The 15,257-nt window shown below is 33.6% G+C and overlaps 4 protein-coding genes and 2 non-coding genes across 9 annotated transcripts; 3 read left to right on the top strand and 3 right to left on the bottom strand.

Annotated features, from left to right (window-relative positions):
* Positions 1 to 4,657: 4,657 nt before the first annotated feature.
* TRNAH-GUG (transfer RNA histidin (anticodon GUG)) lies at positions 4,658 to 4,729 on the top strand. The gene has a single exon. It is a non-coding gene; the product is annotated as a tRNA-His (tRNA).
* Positions 4,730 to 5,264: 535 nt separating this feature from the next.
* LOC105668225 (uncharacterized) lies at positions 5,265 to 8,251 on the top strand. Of its 2 annotated transcripts, none has more exons than XM_067359778.1 (6): positions 5,265 to 5,425; positions 5,835 to 5,966; positions 6,074 to 6,205; positions 6,674 to 7,179; positions 7,375 to 7,461; positions 7,768 to 8,251. In XM_067359778.1, exons 1-6 carry the CDS (start codon positions 5,374 to 5,376, stop codon positions 8,230 to 8,232), a joined length of 1,374 nt encoding a protein of 457 aa, XP_067215879.1. In that variant the 5' UTR covers positions 5,265 to 5,373; the 3' UTR covers positions 8,233 to 8,251. The 2 variants fall into 2 exon arrangements, with proteins under 2 accessions (XP_067215879.1, XP_012215890.2); XM_012360467.2 differs by having other exon boundaries at positions 5,272 to 5,425; positions 6,899 to 7,179.
* A 190-nt stretch (positions 8,252 to 8,441) lies between these two features.
* Srp19 (signal recognition particle 19) lies at positions 8,442 to 9,745 on the bottom strand. Its single transcript, XM_012360471.2, has 3 exons — positions 9,605 to 9,745; positions 9,333 to 9,489; positions 8,442 to 8,997 (listed from the first exon to the last, which is right to left on the bottom strand). The coding sequence occupies exons 2-3, from the start codon at positions 9,377 to 9,379 to the stop codon at positions 8,604 to 8,606; spliced, it is 441 nt and encodes a 146-aa protein (XP_012215894.1). The 5' UTR covers positions 9,380 to 9,489; positions 9,605 to 9,745; the 3' UTR covers positions 8,442 to 8,603.
* Positions 9,636 to 9,707, bottom strand: TRNAP-CGG (transfer RNA proline (anticodon CGG)). Its single transcript has one exon. It is a non-coding gene; the product is annotated as a tRNA-Pro (tRNA).
* A 533-nt stretch (positions 9,746 to 10,278) lies between the features above and the next one.
* rogdi (rogdi atypical leucine zipper) lies at positions 10,279 to 12,994 on the bottom strand. 2 transcript variants are annotated; one of them, XM_012360621.2, is made up of 6 exons: positions 12,853 to 12,994; positions 12,562 to 12,633; positions 12,308 to 12,442; positions 11,918 to 12,196; positions 11,626 to 11,835; positions 10,279 to 11,547 (listed from the first exon to the last, which is right to left on the bottom strand). In XM_012360621.2, exons 1-6 carry the CDS (start codon positions 12,886 to 12,888, stop codon positions 11,479 to 11,481), a joined length of 801 nt encoding a protein of 266 aa, XP_012216044.1. In that variant the 5' UTR covers positions 12,889 to 12,994; the 3' UTR covers positions 10,279 to 11,478. The 2 variants fall into 2 exon arrangements, with proteins under 2 accessions (XP_012216044.1, XP_012216046.1); XM_012360623.2 differs by lacking the exon at positions 12,853 to 12,994 and adding an exon at positions 12,707 to 12,730.
* On the top strand, positions 12,929 to 15,255 carry GstT3 (Glutathione S transferase T3). Of its 2 annotated transcripts, XM_012360624.2 has the most exons (6): positions 12,929 to 13,067; positions 13,666 to 13,753; positions 14,198 to 14,419; positions 14,499 to 14,649; positions 14,724 to 14,904; positions 14,980 to 15,255. In XM_012360624.2, exons 3-6 carry the CDS (start codon positions 14,220 to 14,222, stop codon positions 15,135 to 15,137), a joined length of 690 nt encoding a protein of 229 aa, XP_012216047.2. In that variant the 5' UTR covers positions 12,929 to 13,067; positions 13,666 to 13,753; positions 14,198 to 14,219; the 3' UTR covers positions 15,138 to 15,255. The 2 variants fall into 2 exon arrangements, with proteins under 2 accessions (XP_012216047.2, XP_067215902.1); XM_067359801.1 differs by lacking the exons at positions 12,929 to 13,067; positions 13,666 to 13,753 and adding an exon at positions 13,870 to 13,886.
* The last annotated feature ends 2 nt before the right edge of the window (positions 15,256 to 15,257 follow it).

The raw sequence follows: 15,257 nt of genomic DNA, 5'->3' as shown, positions 1-15,257 counted from the left end.
GATTAAGCTTCTGGCTTCAAAATTTTCCGTTCTAACAATCCTCGTAAACTTCTTGGTGTGCGAAACGCTATTTCAGCCACGGAATGACTGTAGAGAAAATGTGATAAATCCATTAAAAGATTCGCATAAAATTTCCAAAGAAAATCCAATAAAGGAAATCAGGTGAGAGACAGCGCGGTGGAAGTCGTAAAAGTTCCAGGCCTTAAAATAAAACTGTCCTATATCAACTCGATTATTTCTGTTTTTGAAACATTGATTTCGAATTAAGGACAACGAGGGGCGCGACGCTCTGAATTTTTTAACATTTGGATGTGCATGGTATTGCGATTTTCATTTTCTATTCTCGAGCCGTAGCGCTTGACGATATGGGACAAACTATGGGCAGGATGCCGGACACGTGGCAGGAACTCATGGAAGAGAGAGACCGTGTTATACACTGGAGTTCTGAAGTGTTGGCGAGAGTGCAGGATAATGTTACGAACGAAGATACGTTCCTGATGGACTACGATGACAATAAGATTAACGCTAAGCTCGATACATGGATTAAAGCTAATCAGACGCGTGTTGATGATACGTTCAGCAAATATCCAAACGCAACGGATCAATCAAAAAGCGTGGTTCAAACTGGAGTTGAAAAGGTGATTGATTCTTTGCTGAATATAAATTTCTATAAAAGATTAAGACTTTTTACAGAAAGTAAAATAATATAATGAATGCATTGCGATCGTTTGTCGTATAATGTTTAGCTCACCGAAGATATCCGTGCAAAAATTCGTAAGGATTATCAGAGCGCGTACAGCGACTTAAAAAAATTCAATAAGAAGGTGGATCAGTTAGGCGAGGACGAAAGAAAAATTCACGCTGAGATACAAAAGCTGGAGGAGGAATGTGCGGGAGATACGCAGAAGTTTCAAAAGAAATTCGGGCCGTTGCGAGTGAAAGTTTTCGATAATTTAAGAACCGGCGAGAAAATGATATTCCAAGACAAGAAGCTGAAGACTGATTTTACAAAAAAAGTACACATAGCGTCTTCCGTGGAATTTTACATTTTCCTAATGATTCTTGTAATTCAATTGCGCTTCTCTCTATCAGGTCTACGATATTGATCACAAAATCTCTGCCGATTGCACGAAGCGATTCGACAAATTGCTCAAAGACTTTGAGAAAAGTGTGGCGAAACAGAGAACGTAAATAACACGATGAAAAAGAAACATCTCATCGTCAAATCATAGTGAAATCAAATTTTTATGCACGAAATTGATTAACATGTTCATAAAAATTTACAAAGCAAGCACGCCACGAATTTTTTTAATATTGTCTGTGTTACATCAGTTTCATTTATTCAGTTTTCACCACGTATCGTGAATTTTCATTAATTTAGCAACTGAAGAATAGATTCGTTCTTGAATGTTTTTCTTCGATTTTCTATGCTGTACAATTGGTTGCTTGCACTTGCAACGAAAAAGGAGAAAAAGAAATAGCCCGATAAATTTTCCGATCGCAGTTTATGGTGCGAAAGAAAGAAGGAGCGAAGGAGAAAAGGAGATAGTCAAGGATCACCTCCACTCGACGAGCATCTATAAAGAAAGAGACGAAAACTGGCACGGATTGTATAGAGTGTCTCAAAACTATCGAATACTTTTTTTATTATTTCTTAACTTATTCAGTATCAGTTTTTCCTCAATATCAGGATGTCAAAAATTTATAATCTTCAAATAATTAATGATTAAAAACAAGAAACTTCTGGCTTTAGTAATTAAGCTTTAGCAGAGAAGATAAACGATAAAATTACATCCTTCGATAAATTCCTGAAAGATTTAAATTAATATGTCTAAATATGGATGATGTTCTAACATTAATCTTTTCAGTACAGCAACATAATCGCGCGAACAACATCCTATAATCATCAGACAAGGCTTTTATATTTTATAATTCGTTTTATATTTTACATAGCATACATATTTTTATTGCAATATACATACACCATGTTATAATAAGAGCATATACAATGAGCATAAATATCTGCAGAACACGAAACACAGAAAATCCGTTTTTGCCACATGTCGCTACGTCAATTTTTCATCAAGTTATAGCGTTTTGAAAATCTTATGCAGCGTGCGTGTGTGTGTATACGTGTGCTTATAAGATATTCTGTAACAGTACTACGATCAGCTGGTCAGCTGATAGTAGCGGGATTTTTTGCCGCAACACGTGCATCGCGCGAGGGGATCATCTGATGCTTCGTCGACCAGTTCCGTCCTAGATCGGGGTCACTCGGATTTAATCGCCGCGAGTCGATATAATTGTCAATACTTCGCATAGAGCGCACTAGCGCGCACAGAGCAATATGGAATTTGAAACATTAGGAAATTCTGAAAATTTAGCGCTTTTGACAAGCCCGCAATCATTTATCTCAGGTAATTGTTTTGCGAGATATTGTCTAATTTCGAAAATTAAGTTAACCCTTTCGACACGGCAATGAAAAACCGCGAAAGAGTCATGCCAGTGCGCCGAATTTTAGGTTAGAATGACATACTTGTCCTTTGTACCAAAAGGATTAATAAAAATTTAATTGATGGTTTAATATGCAAAGTATGTAATGTTAAAAATTGAAAAAGTATGATGTATGATTTTTTTCGACATTTTTGTTGAAAAGAAATACTCTTTTAAGAATGCTACAATTACGAAAACCTCCGAATGGTTTCAGGACACTTTGTATATTCCTTGGATTCCTCTCTGTTATTCGGATCGTGTTGCAGATTCGAATACTCTACGGGATGCGATTGATCGATCCGGAATCGAAATGCTGTTGAATGAATCTAATGATCCCTGCAATCCTTCAAATGCGGGCTCCTTTCACACTGTGTATCCTCGATTCTCTCCAGTTGCGACCCTATGATCCCGCACTCCAGATAACGGACGGCAGCGAAAACAGGAGAGAGAGAGAGAGAGAGAGAGAGAGAATATCATGAATACAAGACGTCAGACTCCCACCGGAATGCCTGTATCAGCTTAGTTGGGGTAGGCTCTCTCGGAGACTCTCGCGATCGGGAGAGCATGCTGAAGCAAGCGCTTCGCATCTCTTCAACGCCTACGCGACGATTCAGGAACGTCTCGCCGTAGTGCGCTGTTAAGAGCATTGCGAATAAATCAATCGACACAGAATCATCGAACTGGCTTTTAATAATGTTTGTAAATTTAGTCTCATATAAGCCGAATTTAGCACATAATTATATGGAACAATTTAATTATATCAATCGTTGAAGTCAGTTTATTTCAGAGTTTCCAAAATTTCGCAATTGTAACGTCGCTCATATTGAGTCGATAGAATTTATAATATTCCAATTATATCAATAATCTTCTAGTGAAATTTTGAAATATAATAACTTCGAGCTCCCAAACCATGAGGGCATGACGATATATATGCCCTATCGATGGAACCTATCTATTTTAACGAGATTTCCAGAATGTGAGCGCTTTCAATATAACTCATATTGGGGCAGTAGGCTCTTCAGCGTTCAAATTATACTGCTCGTCCTCTGATGCCACTACACAATTTTCACTGTTTGAAAGCTGTACATAACAGAATTTACATTGATAATGAAATCTATACATTGCTTAAAATTATAAAATAAAAAATAGAATAAAATGTAGCGTAAAGTAGAGGTGAATAGAAATTACAGATTGAAATAAATCTTGTTTGTAATTGAAACTAAATGTCCATGATATGCTAAAAATGAAACATTAATTGTAAATTAGGCTAAAGTTATTTGTACCATACAAAAATAATAACATCATCAATTGGATTGTTTCAGCCACGGAGCATGAATTCGCGATGAATTTATGTAAAAGATTGCCGAGAGATTCTTCTGGAGAATACCAGCCGTCGAAAGTAGATCGATACGAGTCTGAGCGCGACTGATGTACCAGCGTAACGCGCCGTCGCGCTCCGAGATGACGTCTTCGTGGTAGCCGGCAACGACCAGATGGGTGGCCTTCTACGTTCGCAGGTGGTCGTCGAGGATGCCTGCGTATCCCTGTGTGTTCACGACAGCCACCTTTTTCGCGCGCAGGTAAAACATTGTCGCCAAAACCGCGACGCCGCGGTAGCAACGGCGGTCGCCGAAAGCCCGCGGCGATCCGGCAAGCAGGAAGATGCCGGAGGCGTTTTCGCGAGTCGCGAATTCGCCTGCGCACGCAGTCGTGTCAGATAATTCTAGGATGATTACCCACCTAGCGAGGGATGTGTGCAAGACTGCAGAGTACGATTTCGATAAGGCATATCTACTTGAAACGTTGAATGGAGCAAAAACGTTTTTTGATAAATTAATACTCACATCGCGACATTCGTAAGATTCTTGTAGTTTTTTAGGATCTCAGTTTGCATAAAAAAAATTAGAATATATTTAAAACAAAATTATACAAATAATAACTTTCAATAACATCTTTGCAACATTCACGATAAAATTTTTAATAAATTTTTTATTTTTTGGTTTCAAGGACTTTATGTGTTGTATATATGACATCATGCTACGTAATTATCTAAGAGAGTCATGTAATTTGTTTTATAATTAGGCAAAGTTTGATTGTAGGTATGATGTATATATCATGAGACAGTTATCAAGAAAAATATGATCTATTTACACGACCTTCAATAGCCGTGATCGTCTAGTGGTTAGGACCCTACGTTGTGGCCGTAGTAACCCAGGTTCGAATCCTGGTCACGGCAGTGCATAAAAGCATTGTCACGGTGAAGGTATTTTTTTTTAATAATTTTACATTAAACATTAATTTAAAAATTATTTGAAAACATTGCCACAACAAAATATTTCTTTTTCTAATTTAATTTAATTTTTATATAAAATTAACAGTGAAATTGTGCGAAGTTATTGTGCACAAATATTTTATATTTAATATTGTATTTATGTAAAATATTTAATTATATGAACTTTTGCATTTTTTATCAACGTTAATGTCGACAAAATTGTATATTTTATAAATACATTAATCTCATTTCTCTTGTGACAAATTCAGTGAAATAAAATTGCAAAGATAAATTATAAAGAAAGACAAACTTTAATGTGCAGCAAAATGAAAGGTATTATTGCAATCGTTCGCCGAATACTTTTGTTAAATATTAGCATATTGTGCTATATTTAGTGTGATGCAATAGACTGCACCCAGTGAATTAAACCATGAATTTGCATTAATTGTGCCAGAAAAGCATTTTTTAAAAATGATCAGCAAATTGTACAAACTTATAAATCAAAGCGCAATTGCTGTTGCAGCAGTGTTGTAGCAGGATCGTGCGCGTGCGATTTATATTTGATTTAAAATTCTTAACTATAAGCTGCTGTCATTTATTTGGATAAAATGGCCATTCAACATCGATTTTTATTACTAATTTATACTTTATGCTATGTTGGTTCGTATGACAAATTTTTTAACTGACACTGTCTCTCTCTCTTTCTCTCTATTCAATCATGATTCAGTAATAATTTTGTCATAATTCTATGAATTATCTATCTTTTTGATGTAATGCAGAAATTCAATAATGTGAGTCATGAAACATGAGCCGTTCTATCAGAATTAGTTATTCAATTAAATGAATGAGAAATTTGGGAAATTTACATTTGTATTTAATTAGCTTGTGTATAATTTGAAACGCTTCCATCAGTAGAATTATTACTATTTTACGTAGGCAATAACAGAAAAAAATAATTCTTACAAATAATTTCAAGTTTTTCAAAAATAGTTCAAAAAATATATATTTAATATTTTTAATTATATATTATTAGTAATTCGATCAGTTTAATAACAAGGTATATTTGCAGCAATAATTCATGGCTATTTATTGGACATAAATGATGCTGAAACGTGCAATTTGCTATGTGGACAATGTAATGCTTCCGGCGTATTTGCGAACGGTCTCTGTGAATGCAGTTTCACTGACAATAATAATGAAGGTATCATTTTATTGATACATATATTTTTAATAAAATAATCTTGTCAAATAATTAAAAAAATAGGACCAGATATTTCACATTTTTGCTCATTAATGTACAATTTTCAGGTGCAGAATGCATACAGCGGATACAGAAAGAAATTCAGGATATCGATCTGAACATACTTTCCGATGACGATGATTCCACAGATGAAGAACGAAACGTGCGTTCTATTTTAAGAAGACGTCGCCTAAGATTTGGTAAGATAATAATTATGTAAAGCATTTTTCGACCTTTCATCGATCTAAATCTATAATGTGCCTTCAAAGAAACATACATATTTTAATTATTTCAAGAAACTATGTCGCTATAAAATATGAGTCATGTTTGAAAAACTTAAAGGAATCAAACAATCTGTTGTACTTACTCTAATTTAGTTTTCTCAGGTAAAAATACTATTTCTCAAAAAGTAGTTCCAGATATTATTACAACTTACAATTGATGGTGAAAGTAACTTTGTCTATGGAAGATTAACTAATGTTTCAATATGAAAGATTAATTAATATTTGACAAAATATTAAAGAATGTGAAGGATATAGAAGAGAGTCTGTACAATATTTAAAAGACATTAAAATCACATTATGAGAATTAATATTACATTTCTTAGATGTCTGAATAATGTGTCGGTGACTAATATTTAGAGTAAAGACTGCCAAATTGCCTTGTAGGAGATGCCGACAAAGTGGCACAGTATTTTATCAATGGAGGACCAGCAGCTGGTCGCTCCCATTTTGTCAGAGCGTTCAATGAGACTCACGATAGCGTCGATTCTGCGAAAAATTCGTTTTCGGGCGCGGTTGACGAAAGTAGCCCCGAAAACGGATTTCACAGCGCACCATTAATCCATCCGATTTCTCGGAGTACATGCGACTCTCCATTGTACTTGGTACCAGGAAACGCAGACGGAAATCAAAACGACGGAGAAAACGCTTATACAAGATACGCTTCGAACGTAGAAAGGGCGAACCCAACCGTTTATCCTTCAAGTGGATTGTACGATCTAACGAATGCGTTGGTGGGTGCGATCACTCATCCACATAGGACACAGGGACACGGACTCCACCATGTTATACTGAAAACGGCTACTCTCCCGGCACATGCTTTGCACAATTTACTTGTGAATTATCATCATCGTCATCCCGTTTATCATCATGGCATCGTCAGAAGCGCTTATGTAAGTAGTACAATATAACAAAATGATATACAATTTTATAACAAAATTTCACAAAAGATTTGTGACATCAGTCCGAATAATGATTCCATGTAAACATTTGTTTTCAATTTAATACTTATGCATTTGTAATCAATATAATAATTAAAATAGAAAATGTGATAAAAATATCCAAGTAAATATTTTTTTCTATTTTAGCCACAGACTGTATCCTATGTTGGTCAATATGGTCGGTGTGGCGGTTCCGTTGATCCTACTGTCTCTTCTATCGCCATAAATAATGCGGTAAGTTTTCTAATGATGTGAAATATAACAAATATAATTGTCTAGCTTTATAACAACATATGCAATGTGTTCCAGAACTTGTAACTTTAATATTAATGACAGATTCTTAGATGATTTGATTCTTCTACAGTAAAAATGATTAAAAATCTATTATTAAAATTAATTTTAGGAAATACAGTACCATGTGTATTAATAGCAAGTTGTATTATATTAATATATCGAATTTCAACGCATTGTATTGTACATATCTGTATAATTAACAAACAATTATTTGAAATAACCCAACTAAAATTTTATTTGTTTCAGAATAAACCAATTGAACGGAATTTTATTACACCTGTTCCCATGCCAGTTGATCAAGTGCAGTATTCTCCACATATACCGTATAATTACGGCATAAACATACAACCAGCACAACAATATCGATCTTTTGGTTATCCATATAGATACATGTATCAAAATCCTGTGTATAAGGTATTTTATCCTATAACTGATAATTATTATGCTCGACCTGATACCTATACTCAAGGTACACAAGGTACACAAGGTACACAAGGTACACAAGGTACACAAGGTCCGATGATTTCCGCGCCTATTCCATATCATTACTGTATAAATAAGGCAAATACTGAACAGCCAAGTACAATTCCAGCTGTTACTAGTAACCCTTTATTTTCCAACAATCAAGCAGAGAAGTCTAATGATGCAATTAAAGATAACATTTCTAAAAAAGAAAAGAAAACTGAGAAAGATGGAAACAATAAACTATAATAAAGAAATATAAATTAAATCGATTATGCTCTATATCTAAAACACGATCCTACATATTTCCTGATATTATTCTGCCATATTTATCTAATAAGCAACTAGTAACTTAATTACTTTTTTTTTTTTAGTGAGCATTAGATTTTTTAATACAAATTTAGAAGTCATAGACTCGGTAGAAACTCTTAAATTTTGATGCATAAATACAAAAAATATATTGTAGCAATTATTTTAATTCTTATACATTATATGAAACAGAATCTAAATGCAAAGACAACGTGTATATATATATATATATATATATACACACAAATATTTTTTATAATAATATGTATAAGTGAATATTTGTTGTGATTTATAGTTGCAGATCCTCTTCTTTACCTCCTTCCCTTGTTCTTCCCTTTCTTCGACGTCGATGTGGATGGTTGTGACATTTGTTCACTAGAACTCTGTTTGCCTTGACGAGTTTTCAACTTTGGGATTGTGGTTCCAACATATTCCAAAAGAGAATCTCTGGTGGGATACTCGGCGCGTATTGGTGTACCATCATCGTTTTTTAACTGCACACGAATACGACCACGAAATAGAGGTTCCTTGCTGCGTTCTTTGGGATGCAGTTTATTCTCGACGCCTACGACGAAACCCGCTGCTACCAACACATCCCGTATTTCCTGATGCGTCGGGTTCTCCACACATTTATCCTTGGTCAACTTTCGTCCACTAGCCAAACTCCTTTTGCTGTTCAGATATATTGGATAAATGCATATCCATCTGCAAAGTGACACATAAGGTAAAGCAAATATAATTTTGGTTCTGACACCTAAATTAAATAGTTATAAACGTCAAGTATTAAAAATTAAGTGTCTTTTTATAAATGGCTCTACATTTTTGATGAATTCGTAATAAGATCGTAACTTCAACATGTATAAATCCAGTTCTGACACTAGATACCTGTCATTCAAATTGACATTTATAGGTTAGATAAGATGTAAATTGCAATGTACTTTATTATGAGAAACTATAAGTGTGAAAGAAATGTTACAGTACTCAATATTTAAGAGATAAATATTCATGAAAAAATATTTTTATTGTAGACATTGACTCACCTCTCACGTTCACTGTGTTTCTTCGAAGGATTCCACGCAAGCGACATGTTGTATGTTATTACTGCATGTTGGGAACTTGGGGATCGATTGTACCATATGCTTTGAAAAAAAAAAATTGAGGTCTCCGCTAGAGGTTTGGATTAACGTGTTCACGTCTCTGTTAAATAAGGTTTGTATTTTTTCCAATTAAACTTTTCTATACTAGTTGTAATAAACTTTATGATGCAGTATGCATAGAATTCATAAATTCTCTGCATAAAAAGAAAACTTACAAGCATGATAAAGCAAAAAATATAGAATCTTGGGCTCGTCCGGGATTTGAACCCGGGACCTCTCGCACCCGAAGCGAGAATCATACCCCTAGACCAACGAGCCATGTGATGAGTATTTTCATATACAAATCTGAAATGTATAACGCAGTTTATATAGCTCCATATATAATAATATATAATGCATTCTCAAAAAGTTTACTACACAAAAATATAAAATGTTATTCCAATTAAAAGAAATTAAATTATGATGAAAAGATATATGAATATTGATAATGATTCAATTCATTTATTAATTGTTGCCAATAAATTAAATATATAAATTACATAAGTACAATATATCTAATAAATTGCCAAGACAAATATAGAATATTATTAACAACATACACGCATACACAACAAACAATATCTTGTACATAAATTTAATATGTAACAAAATATTACAACTTTTTTACACTTTAAATAGATAGTTTGTAACTGATTAAAATAAACATAAATTATTCAAATAATATGCATTATATCTTAATATATATAAGCACATAAGGAAATATTAATGACTTGGACAAGATTATTTTTTTCATATTTCTTGCTTTATATAGCAGTTTTGTAAAGCCAAACTTAACTTTCTGATTTTTTAATTGATGATATATAGAAATTCTTGTATCGAATGTTTCAAGAGGTAACTACTTTTTATTTCTAATTTTTTAAAACACAATTTTGATACCTAAAATCACTTCACTAAGTCGTCAAAAAATTGGGTATGGAAATTCATTATTTCCTACACATCTTCAACTTACAGTGAATTATTGACTACTTATTGTATTTAAGCACTTTTTAGTTATAAATCTTAATCCTTTCCCTACTGTTAATAATCTAAAACAACATTTTCTTTGGCAATCTATGTTATCCTTTTTTTTTTAAATATATATTTTATATATACGTATTATTTATATTTTCTCTGTGATAATTTTAATAATCAAAATACTGATTACAAAAATTGTACCATCATGTAGAATTGGTATTTTACCCAAAATTGGAATCATGAGGCACATGGTATATTTGTCCACTTATTATCTTTAAATAATACTTGGTCAATAAAACAGCATTTTCTACAACTACAAAATAGTCATCATTAAATTAAAACGCTTTCTTGTCAGCAAAAGCATGCCAAGTTATTGCATTTGGATTTATATTTTCGAACGTTTTCTTATGATATGCAAATAACTCTACATGAGATTGAAATGATTGAGAATGGTTACATATAGTGATTATGTACAATTAACGAATAATGAAAAAAGATAAAATTGATATCTACTAATACATGAAAATGTTCAGTAAGGAGAGGATAGATTTCTAGTATAGAGTTCTAGAATCACAGTGGATGTATTGAATATCTTGAATCCTATCAATTTGTAGATGAAATGACAAGTTCAAACATTATATGCCAAAGTTACACGTTCATGAAAACTACGACAGAAATGGGAAGAACACAATATAACATGGTGATAGGCACACCAGTAATTGGCAAAATGCTTCAAAGTCTTCCATTTCTGATCTATGATAACGATTTGTTATTATCCATTGGCGACTCACGTATTCATATGAATCTTTGATCTCAGAATGTGTCTCAATAGTTAATATATTACAATACACCATATATTATTATACTAGGCTCACACTGTAATCGTGTTTAAAAACGCTAGAGCAACATTCTAGTGTAACGAGACATACGATGAAAGGACAACAATTAACATATGTAAAAACAAAGGCCAGAGCAAGTGTTACCGGTTGAGGCCAAATTTTTTTCACTTGCACATAGCACCATTTCATACTATATCAAGTTCCGATTCAAATATGAAAATTCCTTTGGTGTTAGGTTACCAGCCCATCGCGGAAGGTACACGAGAACCTACCGTGAAATCTTTGTATTGGGAAAAAACGCTTATCTAAAAAAAAAGGTAAGTTTGAAATATTATTTTATTAAATTATCAATTCAACTGATATTTATCACAGCAATAACAAACCTTATCTTTCAGTCGTTGACAAAGTTGTAGCGCAATTGTAAGTAATACAAGAGCATCGTTTAACCATGGCACACTGCACTCCGCTTGCTGGGTTTCATACTTGACACTGCCATGGGCATTTTCTAACTGATAGACAGCTAACACCAGTTTGTAGCTTTGGATATAAAAGCTAATGGCCAAATTCTCTGGAAGGTTTGGGTTGAGAGATTTCTGCAAACGAAAAATTTCACAATACACCAATAATTCAATATAAGGTATGTTTATTACAAAATGAAATAAATTTTAACCCTACCATATTGCGACTCTTGATAAGATCGTCAATTGTTTTCTTCCTAGGAACTATTAAACTACTTCTGCTCCTCTGAAGACAACCCTGAATATTACCTAACACATGCATGACTTCGTCAGATGTTTTAAAAAGATAATGTCTATCCACGTTATCTATATGGGCAATGCCTTGTTGTAAATGATTAGCAGCATCTTGAATCTGTTGTAATTTCCATGGATGTTCACTTTGAATACTGGTCCTCATATTAACATTCTGTTGTCGCTGTACTTTAAAATTCACTTCCTGCAAGCATAGAAAATATTTCAATAATGAAACAAGTGAGTATAACTTATATAATTTTATCATACTATGACCAATCATGTGATCATAATTTTAATAATGGACTAAGCCTACCGCATTTGTAATGCTATCGCCTGTCAAAACAGCAACACATTTGACTTGATCATGCGGAGCTGCAAAGACGAATCTGTCAGTTTTGTTGTGTTGGTCATTACCGAAGAGAGCCAATGGGAACCGTTGAGCGCAATCCTTAAGGTAAATACGTAGAATTAATTTGCAAGTTAACAGTCTAAATGTGGAAAATTAATGTGGGCAGACATTATGCTGTATAATTATGTAGAATAAGATAATGATTTCAATGTACATACCATCAAGATGTTTCGGAGCTGCGACAACGAGGAGTGCACTTCCTCGTGGAGCACCCATTCGAACTCCATTTGCTGTAAGCAAAGTAGTGTTGTATTATCGATTTGAACGTATACAGAGCAGTGTGAAATGTCAAATGGATATAACCTCAAACACAATTACTCATCAATTTAACGAAATGAGGGTACGATTAATTTGACGATATATAGATCCTGCTATCTCGTGGCGTGCGAGATGCAGCAAGGTCGTCTAAATGATTAGATAAATGTTAAGTAAAGGTAAATAGCGCTTACGAGATTGTGTGCCTCCTCCTTCTCGCAGTCCGCCATTTTTCAACTAGCGTCTATCGCGGTCCGGTGTCTCCACCTTCTTGCACTTGGAGCAACTTGAAATGTACAACTTCATGCGACTTATGCATACGTATATACGTGTGTGAACTGTATCTCGCATATAGGATCACGAATAACTTTTTTGGTGACAGCTGTTTCCTTCGGCGAGTCGACACGATGTGAGTATTCCAAATTCTTGGTAAGCTCCTCTCACAGTGGAATAATGTTCGGAAAACATTACTCTACTCCGTCATTCCTGAAAGCTCTGAAAGTCGAAAGTCCATCTCTGCAGCACTACATATCTATAGTTATGTATCTATAGTTATGTATTAAGTGACAAGTTGATTGCAGACAATTAATGGTCCCTTGTGCGGTATCGCGTTACAAGTAGCAACGACGATAGTAGATATAGACAAGTTATATATAGAATTGTTCTTGTTCACGATTTGTTCTTGTTTGGTTGAAATGGAAACAAGTTGATGACTCGAGAAGTTGAAATTAAATTGGATAAAAGCTAATTATTCATATATGTATTTCATAATTAATTTAGACGTCTTTGACGTTTTTATCAACGAAAATATTCAAGAAAGATTAGAAATATTAACATAATTTGAAAATTTAGATTAGCCGCCATTTTTGCAGTCGATTTACACCTGCGATTCTCGCAGCGGTACAATTCGAGGTTAATTGTTAGATCGAATCCACTGACGTAAGAACTCGAAATTCTTTAAAGGTACAAAGATTAAAGTATTTATAACATTCTATTACTTGTTATAGAATTGCTTGTCATTTGTGGAATCATTATTTGTCGTGGACTTAACAGTTGGTCATTTTTATCGGAACCTGTTGCGTCTCCACATTGATCGTAAGTAGTTGTAAATTTGCCGCATTATTATACAAGGACAAACATTGCTTATGTACGAAGATATATTCCTTATTCTTGGCAATGATGTAATCATATACGTAGTTACCATTTCATGCAAATTTAACTTATAATAGTACGTACGCTGACCAAAATTGATATAATTATTAATTGTAATAGAATTTTATAATATTGATGCAGTATTATATATATATCAGGCATATTTCAAGGCTAATTTATAATTTAATCAAGATTGCTACCGTGTTATTTGAGTGAGATAGTGAAATTATTTTGACGAAATTTTTGACAAATGTAAATGCAAAATGTGTTAAATAGTGCAAACTTGCATTAAGTTCTACGAATTTTAAAGTATTATACATTATTGTATATTAAAATTTTGAACATAATATTTATTAATAGTATTATTTTGTTTTAATTTTTTTTTAGAATTATTTTCTCATTGTTAGTTATGGCTTTAAAATTATATTACGACTTACTCTCGCAACCATCAAGAGCACTGTACATATTCTTCAAAATATGTGACATACCATTTGAACGAAAAATTGTAAATCTGAAGAATCTTGAGCAATACACTCCAGAGTTTGAAGAGATTAATCCGTTTAAGAAAGTCCCTGTTATAGAACACAATGGTTTCAAACTTGCAGAAAGGTATATGTTTTCTTTTTTTCAAGAATTATTAAATGAGATATTTTTGCTTGCATGTCTTAACTGTTTTTAACTATTTTAGTGTGGGAATTACACGATACATATGCAGAGAATTTAAGGTGGATGATCACTGGTACCCATCCGACTCGAAGCATCAGGCGAAAGTTGACGAATATCTTGAATGGCAACACCTGAACACAAGACTTCATTGCGCGACATACTTTTTAACGAAAGTAATGCTTCTTCTTTATGTATTTTATAAAACATAAGTATATTTTTGTGACCCTATTTTTTATATATTTATTAGTTTCTTAATCCATTAATGCGGGGCAAGCCGGCCAATCCGGAAAAAGTGGCTGATGCAGAAAAACACATGAGTAGATGTATTGACAGTATAGAGAACGTATGGCTTAAAGATACGCTGTTTCTAGTAGGAAATACGATCAGTGTGGCTGATATATTCGGTGTTTGCGAATTGGAACAACCGCGTAAGTTATATAAATCTTTTAATTTTAAGTATTATATTATTTGTATAATTTGAATGACAAGAAACTTTTTTGTAGGTATGGCCGGTTACGAACCGAGAACGGGAAGACCACGTCTGACTGCTTGGATGGACAGAGTTGCAAAAGAAACAAGCCCTTATTATGAAGAGGCTCATAAATTCTTAAATCAAATAGCTGCAGAAAAACCTGCGCAACAGTTTAACTTTAAACTGTAGAGTCTCTCTCTACAAACAGCAACATTAATATGTTGGTTGCAATAATCAAGGGTAATTTTTATGATGTTTTTTTGATACTATTGGTACTGATTGAATAAATATCGGCATTTGCTACGCATA

Source organism: Linepithema humile, chromosome 7 (genome assembly GCF_040581485.1).
Source record: "Linepithema humile isolate Giens D197 chromosome 7, Lhum_UNIL_v1.0, whole genome shotgun sequence".
In the NCBI taxonomy this organism is placed as follows: domain Eukaryota; kingdom Metazoa; phylum Arthropoda; class Insecta; order Hymenoptera; family Formicidae; genus Linepithema; species Linepithema humile.
This window is presented reverse-complemented; position numbering and strand designations above follow the sequence as displayed.

Bases quoted from the DNA above. Each gene is read 5' to 3' on its own strand.
- LOC105668225 (XM_067359778.1), top strand. From the start codon at position 5,374: ATGGCCATTCAACATCGATTTTTATTACTAATTTATACTTTATGCTAT. The intron at 5,967-6,073 runs GTATCATTTTAT...TACAATTTTCAG, and splicing joins CACTGACAATAATAATGAAG to GTGCAGAATGCATACAGCGG. The intron at 7,180-7,374 runs GTAAGTAGTACA...TTTCTATTTTAG, and splicing joins GCATCGTCAGAAGCGCTTAT to CCACAGACTGTATCCTATGT.
- GstT3 (XM_012360624.2), top strand. From the start codon at position 14,220: ATGGCTTTAAAATTATATTACGACTTACTCTCGCAACCATCAAGAGCA. The intron at 14,420-14,498 runs GTATATGTTTTC...TAACTATTTTAG, and splicing joins GGTTTCAAACTTGCAGAAAG to TGTGGGAATTACACGATACA. The intron at 14,650-14,723 runs GTAATGCTTCTT...TATATTTATTAG, and splicing joins CGACATACTTTTTAACGAAA to TTTCTTAATCCATTAATGCG.
- rogdi (XM_012360621.2), bottom strand. From the start codon at position 12,888: ATGGCGGACTGCGAGAAGGAGGAGGCACACAATCTC. The intron at 12,443-12,561 runs GTATGTACATTG...ATTTACCTTAAG, and splicing joins AGCTCCGAAACATCTTGATG to GATTGCGCTCAACGGTTCCC. The intron at 11,836-11,917 runs GTAGGGTTAAAA...TTTCGTTTGCAG, and splicing joins TTATCAAGAGTCGCAATATG to AAATCTCTCAACCCAAACCT.
- Srp19 (XM_012360471.2), bottom strand. From the start codon at position 9,379: ATGTCGCTTGCGTGGAATCCTTCGAAGAAACACAGTGAACGTGAGAG. The intron at 8,998-9,332 runs GTGAGTCAATGT...GTCACTTTGCAG, and splicing joins AAACACAGTGAACGTGAGAG to ATGGATATGCATTTATCCAA.